The 10,470-nt window shown below is 46.6% G+C and overlaps 1 protein-coding gene across 1 annotated transcript; it reads left to right on the top strand.

Annotated features, from left to right (window-relative positions):
- Positions 1 to 77: 77 nt before the first annotated feature.
- PKD2L2 (polycystic kidney disease 2-like 2) lies at positions 78 to 10,470 on the top strand (the record flags this gene model as incomplete). The annotated part of the gene is made up of 11 exons (XM_010147496.1): positions 78 to 179; positions 412 to 542; positions 2,156 to 2,412; positions 3,157 to 3,378; positions 3,976 to 4,204; positions 4,708 to 4,878; positions 6,334 to 6,515; positions 6,870 to 6,990; positions 7,536 to 7,637; positions 8,780 to 8,859; positions 10,389 to 10,470. Coding segments are annotated over 11 exons (1,679 nt in total), but the record flags the coding sequence as incomplete, so codon positions are not given.

Below are 10,470 nucleotides of genomic sequence, written 5' to 3'. Positions count from 1 at the left end.
AGCGCGGGAAGCGGGCTGCAGGCCGAGCTGGGCCCAGCCCTGACTGCCCGCTGCCCCGCCGGCCTTTCCCCGACCAGGTGCCCAGGAGCCCCGGGTGAGCTGCAGCACCGAACTGGAACTGAAAACCACCCTCCGGGACCTGCTCATCTACATCGTTTTCCTGACAGACCTCTCCATACGTAAGTCGTCCAGCCACCGAGCGGGCTGTTGAGGAGCAGTTAACATGCACGCTGTGCCTCTCAGCATTTCCTCCCTACTCCACCTGCCTTCCACCCTAAAGTGCCACTTGGGTGGAGACGGCTCTGCCTGCCTTTTCCTGGCAGCATGACTGGCAGCGGAAGCAGGGGCAGAAGCTGTTGTCATCCTCTGATTTCAGCCCTCGAGCACCCCCTCTTTGCCCCTTCTTTCCAGTGGCGTTTGGCATGGTGAGCACGGACATGTACTACCTGAACAAAGTCATGGCCCAGCTCTTCCTGGAATCCTCCTCTGAGGACGACAGGAGTAGCTTCAGGAGCATTGGGAGCAGAGCTGATTTCTGGAGGGTAAGGCTTTCGCTGCAAAAACGGTTGCTTAAGAGAGCAAACAAGAAGCTGCTGGTATTACAGCAATACAGCCTCCAAAAAGCCATGTGCTAGATGGGGTGCTTTCAGCTGAAGAAAAGCAAGTAACGGCTTAAAAAGCATTGAGATAAGTTCTGGGGACAATCTCACAGGGTCGCTAAGGTTGGAAAGGATTGATAAGATCCTCCAGTCCAACCATCACCCAGCACTGCCGTACCCACTAGACCACGTCCTCAAGCGCCACGTCTGCACGTTCCTTGGACACCTCAGGGATGGTGCCTCCACCACTGCCCTGGGCAGCCCGTTCCACTGCCTGACCACTCTTTCAGGGAAGAAGTTTTTCCTAATATCTGATCTAAACTTCCTAAACACAACTTGAGGCCATTTCCTCTTGTCCTGTCACCAGTTACCCAGGAGAACAGACCAGCACCCACCTCCCTACAACCTCCTTTCAGGGAGCTGTAGAGAGGGATCCCCTCAGCCTCCTCCTCTTTAGGCTAAACAACCCCAGCTCCCTCAGCTGCTCCTCGTAAGAATAATGCTGATATTTCTGAATAATCAGTTGAGGAAAACAATAGGCTAATTAATAGCTGCAATGTATTCTCATTATTAGGCTTGGTGTGAAACAAGCATCAATAAAACCAGGAATATTTGGGGTCTATAGTCTTTTGACTTTCAGCTGTTAAAAAGAATATTTATGATTCCCACTAGGGCAGCCAGAACATAGCACCTTGATTCACCTGGTTTGCTATTACATCATTATGATATTACATTATTATATAATTATTATCATCATATTGCAGTGCCAGCTGCAAAACACGTATCCCTCTCTTCACTACTAAGTGGAGGACTTCCCAGAATTACTAGCATTGCCCAGCTGACAGCAGAAGGCAAAGTTTCTCACCCTACTCTTCCTTAAAAACGGAAATGCCTGGTTTTAACAATTTATTTGGAAGAATTGTCCTCCCTCTTACCACAGAGCTTTTGTTAGAACTGGTCCATGTAACAGTGAGCCCTTGCTATACAGCGCGTGTGCTCACATACTAGAAATGGTTGTAACCCTTGCTCATGTGTGGCACTCGGGGTAATGCTCTCCCCAAGTTTAATGCTCTTTATCTGCATCTAAGAAACACCCAGAGAAAAAGAGCTACTTTTTTCCCGCGCCTTCAGCAATAAACACTTGTCTTTTAGATTCAGATTACTAAAAACCAGAGCCATACCCCACAACAGAGTAAGATAGCCAACAGATTTTGTTAGAACAACAGATAACGTTTGTGTTTCAACAGTGCTGTTTGGAATTCAGCAGCACTGTTCAGTGAAGCCCCAAGCAGATGTATGTGTTAGTCTTACTCTGAATAATCCCATCACATGTCTCTGATGGAATTGCATAAGGAATAAAATTGACTCATAGGGAAATAAAAAAGAGGAGAGATGTAAATATATCTTATTTATTAGACTCTATAGGTGGGAATTGTTTGTATTCTAGCTTAGACTGTAGCTGTAAGTAACCCGAGAACCCTCTGGAGATTTGTATGCTAAAAAGTGGGGTAACAGTGGTCTTCAGACGTTCTTTTGAAACTCACTTGCACATTTAGTTTGCAGAAGGGCCTCTATTGGATGGACTCTACTGGGATAAATGGTATAACAACACGACGTTAACCCTCCGGAACAACAACAGCCATATTTACTATGAGAATTTGCTCTTAGGAGTAGCACAGATTCGCCAGCTGAAAGTACGCAACAACACTTGCTCCGTCTACCCATATTTCCATACTTTTATAGAAGACTGCTACAGTGAGTATCGTTACCGAGCTGAAGACAGGTCTGACTTCGGTCTGAAGAACGAGTCGGAGTAAGTCATCCTGCTTCAGCACAGAACTGTTCTTGAATACCTAACGTAATTCTTAATGGCACTCTTCTTCCCTCAGTAACAACTGTACGTGCAATTAGCTGAGTTGGTCTCTTGTTTACACTGCGATAAGTCATGAATTTGGTTTTGTGCCAACATTATAGACGGGAATTTGGCTTGGGAAATTTATAGCGTGGAGACAGGAAGAACTGCAAACAGCAAGCCCAGTTCAGCAAAAGCACATTTTAAATGGGCTGCCTCTACTAACATCTCTGGAGAAATGCTCAGCTATACAAGACCTGAAATTAAGTCATTTGTTCATGAATGGGGATCATGCTAAAATGCTGACAACCCCAAGCCAAAGGCCTGCTTCACACCCTTGCTTTAGCATGATTTAACCCAAAGAAAGAACATGCCACAGGAACAATGAACCACGTAAACCAGAGAGACTCCATTTGCCTATAAAGCTTTTAAGGTAACAAATTGGCCGACGTTGAGTGAAATCCAGATTCATCAGCAATTGCTGTTTGGTGAATCTACTGAGTTAGCAAATAAGAGGAATGGGAGTGTTTTAAGGCCATGTGCCTCACTCAGGCTTCATGTAAAGTCTAAAAGGTCTGGCTTAGATGGTCAGCTATGGGTACAGAACACCACAAGAACTAGCAAGGACTGTGTAAAAGAAAAGGTAAAGCTTACTTCAGTCCAGTTCCCATCAGCTGAGCTGCTTTGTTTTCCTGTTTCTGACAGATGGAAATACACCTCAGTCTCCTCGCTATCCCCATGGTACTGGGGAGCTATAGGCTTGTACAGCGGCGGGGGATATATGTTCACTTTACCTAAATCGAAGCAGGAGAGCGTGGAGAAGTTGGTGTTTCTCCGGCGGAACGGCTGGCTGACTAGAGGAACCAGGGTTGTATTTATCGACTTTTCAACATATAACGCTAACATAAACCTGTTCTGTGTAGTCAGGTGAGTCCTTACCTTTGCTGCCTGTGAAACCCCTTCTGCCAGGGCACGATGATTCCGTAAGGACACAAGGAAAGGCTGGTCATCTCAGGCACCGTAGCCACATTTCTCAGGTGGCGGCTGGCAAGATGGCAATTCATTCAAAATGCAGAAATTCAGCTAGTGCAAGGAGCAGACTCGGAGCTGCCCCTTCCCTTTTTTTGACTAGCTGGTGTCTGGTCCGTACAACTGGTTGCTGCTCTGTTGGAATAGATTTCACAGCCTTTTGCAAGGTCAAAGCCTGGGTTATGAGTTCTGTTGTCAGCTAGCAGAGGGAAAAGCCTCAGGATAGGGTGAACATCTGCTTTCCTGACACAGTTTCTTTAAAGGCCTTTAACCAAACACCATAGCTTGGGTAACCCAAGAGCTCCTTGTTTTCCCCTCGGCCTTCCCTACCATGCAGTACTCTTCACGAGGGACCGAGCGTAACCCTTACAAAAGCTTACAGACGTAGGAGTCCCAGTAAGGTATTATTAATGTAGCCATAATTAATATGAGAAAATTAAGGGCTGAGGTGGTTTAAAGGGATGGTAACTAACATCAGTCCCCAATTTTTTTCAGGTTGGTTGTGGAGTTCCCTGCTACCGGGGGTGCTCTCACCTCCTCACACATCTACTCTGTGAAGCTCCTCAGATACATCACGTATTACGATTACTTCCTGGCATCTTGCGAAATCATCTTTTGCCTCTTTATCGTTACATTCATAATCCAGGGAGCTATAAAAATAGGAAAACTGAAAAAGGAGTATTTCAGAAGTGCCTGGAACTGGCTGGATTTGCTGCTGCTGGTGGTGAGCTACGCCTTGACTTTCACCTCTGTGCTTGCCAGCCTTGGCCAGCCCTGGATAGACAGCCAATGAGCCAGAACAGCCCAAGTCTGTTCCCGGTTGGAGCCAGTCACCCACTGTCCTACACTGAAGCGCCCACATGGCCCAGAACAGTTCAACACACCTGAACTCTTCTCTAGTCAACTTGCTGTGACTCCACATCCTCTCATTATTCACCTATTTTTGGCCTTAATCTTTGTGGAGCAGCAAAGCGCTAGTGCCTAACAGAGCTAACACAGTAAAATTAGAATGTATGCAGTAGCCCAAACCCAAAATTATTGCAGTACAATGACAACTGATTTGGCCAATAAAGTCTCATATATACAGTTTATGACAAAATACCTAAAAAGCTCAGGCTCTCCAAATCAAACCAAGTGCCTTTTGAAGTCTTTCCTGTGCAAAGTGACAAGCCTGAAGAGAGGGGGTGTAGCTGGACTTCTGTTTCACTGGCATCTGCTTTCCTTTAGGTATCCATCCTGGCCATTGCCTTCAATATCTACCGCACTGTGAAAGTGTCCCAGCTAATGGAAGAGCTGCTGTCTGATGCCCAAGTATATCCAAACTTCTATTTCCTTGCGTACTGGCAAGTTCTTTACAACAACATGATTGCTGTCAACATCTTCTTTGCTTGGATAAAGGTATTGGGTTTGTTCCCTTTTTTTTCCCTCAAGAATCAAGAATTATGGTGTTTCTAAGCATGGCATAAAAATTCACATTTACCTTCTCATGGGTGAACTGCAAAGGTGGAGCTAAAAGGGAGAACTTTGTAAGATTCCAGAAGAGTTTAAAATTACCCCCTTCTCATAAACACGGGTCACACAAATTCCAAGCCCATCTATAAAAACATTTTGCACATGGGCAGCTGTCTCCATTGCAGCAGCTGGGAAGTTACCATAGCCAAACAGCCTCCTCAGACTCAGTCTTTTCCTAGAGCCAATATTATCCAGGTCACAGCCTGACCTATACCAATGGCATGGCTGTAATAGATGAAGCTCTTCATAGCTTTTGGCTACAACAGCTATAAAAACAACTGCAGAGGAAGGCAAGATGTGTCTGAACTTGGCTCAGAAGGGGCTTTGTGCCAGGACACCTTTAATTTCATCATTACTTGCAAGTAGATTTGGTGATCTCCAGACAGAGCAGCAAACCTCTAAAATTAAGGACTACTTTTGTGCATAACCAGGTGCTCTGGGGCCAAACCAGTTCTGCACGTTGGCATGCCACTGCCCCTAATCTAGCAACCCTCCTGGTTCTGAATGGGGTCTGCACCCAGCAGACGTCAGTGACTTTGGTTTGGGTGGTCTTGGTGTTCCAGCTACTGGATGAAATTTCTGAAAGCTCTGCCTGATCCCAGGCTGCTTACAGGGCCTTTGGCCCCTAAGGCACGTGTGAAACGCCCAGCACAAAGCAACTGTGAGACAGGCAGGGGAGGTGTTCACATCTTTACAGTCATGCCCCAAGTACCTGAGCGTAATCTATCAAGAAAGGTCACATCCTTTTAAAATAAACAGGGTTTTGGCCTCGGCTGCTGCCCAGGCTGCAGGAAGCAGCTGTTTGGGAGCACAGTTCTGCGGGCAGTCTTCCTTGCTACATCCATTCTGTTCCCTGGCTGCACATTCCTCCTGCATCATCCTCCCTCAGACCGGTTACTGTTAATTTAGTAGCGCGACTGGGTTTGTAATTAATGACTGTCGTCGCAGAAGGCTTTTGTTGAGGCCTTGTTTCACACCCAAAGTGAAAGAGAGCTCCTCAGTAACAGCCCATCAGAGAATTCTCAGATGCAGGAGGGTGGTGTGGCTTGCAACGCCCTTGAGCAGGGGGTGCATGTCTGCCAGCACTGATTCCACACCCCCGGCAAAGGCCTGTCTAGGCACTGTTAGCTCCAGCACCTAAGCATCTTTGTCCTGCAGGATATTAATCCTCTCCAGAAACACCCCCAGTCCTAGTTCTCCTTACAGATACATACCACGCACCTTATTTCTAGCTATGACTTAGCCTGTAAATTATGATTATAGAAAACATTCCAGAAATGCCATTAAGAAGTTGCAATGTATTGCGATCCCCCAAAACCAACCTGTTCTGTTCTCTTGCAGACATTTAAATACATGAGATTTAACAAAACCATGATGCAGCTGTCCTCCACCTTATCTCGCTGTGCCGAAGACGTCTTTGGATTTGCCATCATGTTCTTCATCATCTTCTTTGCCTATGCCCAGTTCAGCTATCTGGTCTTCGGGTCGCAAGTTGAAGACTTTTCCACTTTCCAAAACTGCATGTATGCTACTTTCTATACTCTTACCTTATGTACTGAGAGGAGATAAGGGATCACGAAGCTAGAACAGAGGGGAAGTAATTTTAAAAAACAAAACCAGGTCATTTATCCAGAATGAAATTTTCTCTCTCCTAGAAGCCATTTAAAAATTCCTCTGTAGTTTCAAATTCTCAAAGAGATGCTAAAAGCCCAGTTTACCACTGCAGTATTGTCCTGGCTTGCCTTTTGATTTCAGTGACTAAGGTAATAGTGATTCAGTCTCAGTTCTATCTACTGCACTCTTTTTCTAATAATGCTTACAGTACTTCTATTTAGGAGAAGCCAGTCAACCTCATTCTTGTATTTTTTTACTCCCAGCTTTACACAGTTTCGTATTGTGCTGGGAGATTTTGATTTTGAAACCATAGAAGCAGCAAACAGAATCCTTGGACCTATTTACTTCATGACATTTGTATTCTTTGTGTTCTTCATACTGCTGGTAGGTACGATCTTAAAAATGCTTATCCTTTTGTGTAAGCAGCAGAGACGAACGGTTGCGCAGTGCTCCAAGATGGTGTTTTCCACCCCAAAATAACGGTGGGCTTGTCCCGGCTGCCCCTCCATACACCTGGGCAGGGAGACAGGCGGAGTCTTGCAGGAGTTGGCCAGCAGGCAAGACATTTCACAGCTCTCCCTTCCTCCAGACAGTCACAAAAGGGACTTTAGCACCACAAAACAACGCACCTTTCACTACTGTGAAGGTCAGATTGAAACAGCATCTGAAAAAGCTTCAGATGTGCAACAGGAAATCTGTTACCTCCAAGGAACTGGGCCCTTTAGCTGATACTGCACATGGGAAACGTGACTTGTCTCCCATAAATATTCCCTAAGACCCTAAGTTTATCAGGTAGCTGAACTGCAGTAGGAGCAGGTCTGCACCCAGTGAAGCTTTTCAGTTCCCTTAGTATGTGCCCCCAGAACAGCCCCAGCATAATACAAATGCGGTTCCAGAAACAAGTATCTAACTGCATCCTTCCTGTGCAGAACATGGTTTTGGCTATTATAAATGACACCTATTCAGAAGTCAAAGCAGACTTTGAAGTAATACGCAGTCAGGAACTTCGGATCAGAGACTTCATTAGAGAGGTAAGTAAACACGCCTCTAATTACCACATTTAATGCCAGGTAAGGAGGAATTCTAAGCTGCATCACTAGCAGATAGCCTGGAACAGCTAGGCCATAACCATGTAAGAACAGCCAGTGTTTGATTTTTCACTCTAAATAAACATTTGGCAGATACAGGGACATCCTTCCATCAAACCCACAGGAGCTCCTAGTGGCTGGAGCAGCATATGAGCGCGGGTGCAAGGAGCCTACCTTTATTTCATCCTTCTAAAAGCAACATTTAAGACCACCCTGGTTTGTGACACAGCCCGTCATCAGCTTTCTTCTGAGGTTATTGCTGCTGCTCTTCCAGTCTGAGAAACAAAAGGTCTTCTCTGCATGGGAAGACAAGTAGAAATACGTACCTTTAAAACTCTGTCACCAAGTTCTGACCATTTCTATGTGCCAGACATGAATACAAAAGGGGAACACATCTTTCCCCAGCCTTTCAGTTCAACTTGAAATTACAGCCTCCTATCCCACCAAATGCAGACACTGAAGCCAGGGCGAGCGCACACACTTCTGCTGCTGGGACAAGTCAGCGTCACCAGCGAGACAAATCAGACTGAGATGGATGTGGGGTGACAGACCTGCGCAGGCAGGCTGTTTCCCCAAGCCGGCCTACCCTGACCGCTCCGCAGGGCATGCCGGCAGCCCTGCGTATCCGCCTGAAGGTTTCCTGTAGGATTTGATGGGTGACACAGACAAGGTACCTTGCTCCTGCAGAGCGTACCTTGCACTAAGGATGGGGAAAGGGGAATTCCTGGCCAGGATACAGTCAGTTTGGGCAGCAACAGCAGCACAGCTTAAGATTCCCCCACCCAAGCTCATTCCCCTACTTACCCTAGACTACAGTTAAGATTGAACTGAGTATTCCTGGAAACAAACTCTTACGGGATTTAGTTGGCTGTTAATGTCAGGGGTTTCCTGACAAATCTGAGATACAGCAGGGCAAGTTCTCTGAGCTGAGCCAAGGGAACAAAGTGACAGGCTGGGAGGATTGCTGCTGATTTGCCAAGACGACATACCAGCGGTTTGTTCCTCGCATTCAAGTCCTTGTGCAAAAGTGTCTGTGGTTAAACACAAGCCAGTTAACATGCCCGACTTTCCCTGTCTATGCTCAGAGTTACAATAAGGCCCTTGTCAAGCTCAAGCTGAAGAAACCAGAGATGGATACAAATCCAGCTGCTGAAAGCTTGGAAAGGTAGGAAGGAGCTCGGCATTTGCTGTTACCCCCTGCACGGAGCACGGGCCTGTTCTCACAGGACTTCTGTCTCTTCTCATTTGTGTGAATGACAAGCAAGGAATTGTCAGCCACTCGAGGAAAGGATATTTCTCAGCCTTCCACTGGAGACAGTGCTGATGAGAAGGTAGGCTTTGTGCTTTCCTGTATTCTTAGGAACCGATGAGTATATTTCAAAAGGTGAGTAATACAAAAGGAGTCACAGTTGTCCCCACTGTTACTTACAAAAGCTCTTTCTCCACAGGATACTATTTTTAACATCACAGGGATAGCAAAAGCTAGGCCTATAAATAAATACAAATCACTAATTATGCCCAAAACTTCAAAAGAAAGCTGCTTGGGGCAAGGTCACGCACTACCCGAGCGGAGCTGGCAGCAGGGTGAGGTCAGCGTCTCAGCGAGGGTACAAAGCTGCGAGCTGGGCATTTGCCCAAACGTTAAAAACAGAAGCAGATGCCCAGAAAACAAGTTCTAGAGCAGTCAGTGGGTCACAGGGAAGAAGAAAGGTTGCTGGAGCTGCCTTTCGCTTTACACAAAGGTTTCCAGCAGTCTTTAGTTCCATGCCTGGGGTAAGGCAGTGCAAGTACTTGTAAAGTGTATTTATTAAAATCCCTTCTACAGGAGAGGAAGAAGCCTCTTGGCAGGCTGTAAACACTGCGACGCACAACACTTGCAATCCCTGTGTTCCTAGATCCTGCCTTTTGGGAAGGGCCAGAAGGAAAACGTACTTTCAGGTGGAGAACATTTTTCTCCCCAAAGCTGCAGCTATTTTTTCCTACATGCATGCTCCCTCCCTGCACCAGTGACACGTTACAGGTGTCCCAGTCTAGAGGAGAGTGTCCCTGCCCATGGCAGGGGGGTTGGAACTAGATGATCTTTAAGGTCCCTTCCAACCCAAACTGTTCCACGATTCTATGCTGGCTTCTTCTGAGATTTCTTGTTTCTAATCCCTCGGGTGCTGAACAGAGCCATCTGGAGTCATCCAAGGTACAGGAAAAGAAAGAACTTCATCAGATGTATCCACCTCCTGAGGACATGGACCCAGCCGGAGCTCAGAGTGACATCCTCGCTGCAGAATTTTGGTGGTAAGTGTCCTGCAGGCTTATTCCCGTCCCCAGGCAGCTGCAGCTCTATGCACAAACCCTGAGCAACACCACGTCGCTCAGCTGAAGATACTTCAAGTGCTCTTACGCTGGCTGACAACAGCTGCCCTCAGGGAGGGAAGGAGGAAGCAAAAGAATTCAGTAGAGCAGCGTGTAAGGATGTTAATCAAGAATAAGGTGGGACAGGAATTTAAAATAGCGTCCATCTTCCAGAACAGCTTGTGGCTGCGCAGGGAGGGGCACAGACTGTAAGACCCTGTGCTCGAAGGGGCATTTTGGGAGTTAGACCCTTGGCAGCCGACACAAGCGCGTGGGAGGCAGGTTGCGCACGCGAGTTCAGGGCAGTGTCAGCTGAAGGATGTGTCACTGTGTGTGTGTGTGCTCCAGGCTCGTCAGCTACACAATCCAGCTGGAGAAGAAAGTAAATAAAATCAGTGCAAGGCTCCGGAAAGTTAAGAAAAACATGTGA

Source organism: Eurypyga helias, unplaced genomic scaffold (assembly GCF_000690775.1).
Source record: "Eurypyga helias isolate BGI_N326 unplaced genomic scaffold, ASM69077v1 scaffold2062, whole genome shotgun sequence".
NCBI classification, from domain to species: domain Eukaryota; kingdom Metazoa; phylum Chordata; class Aves; order Eurypygiformes; family Eurypygidae; genus Eurypyga; species Eurypyga helias.
This window is presented reverse-complemented; position numbering and strand designations above follow the sequence as displayed.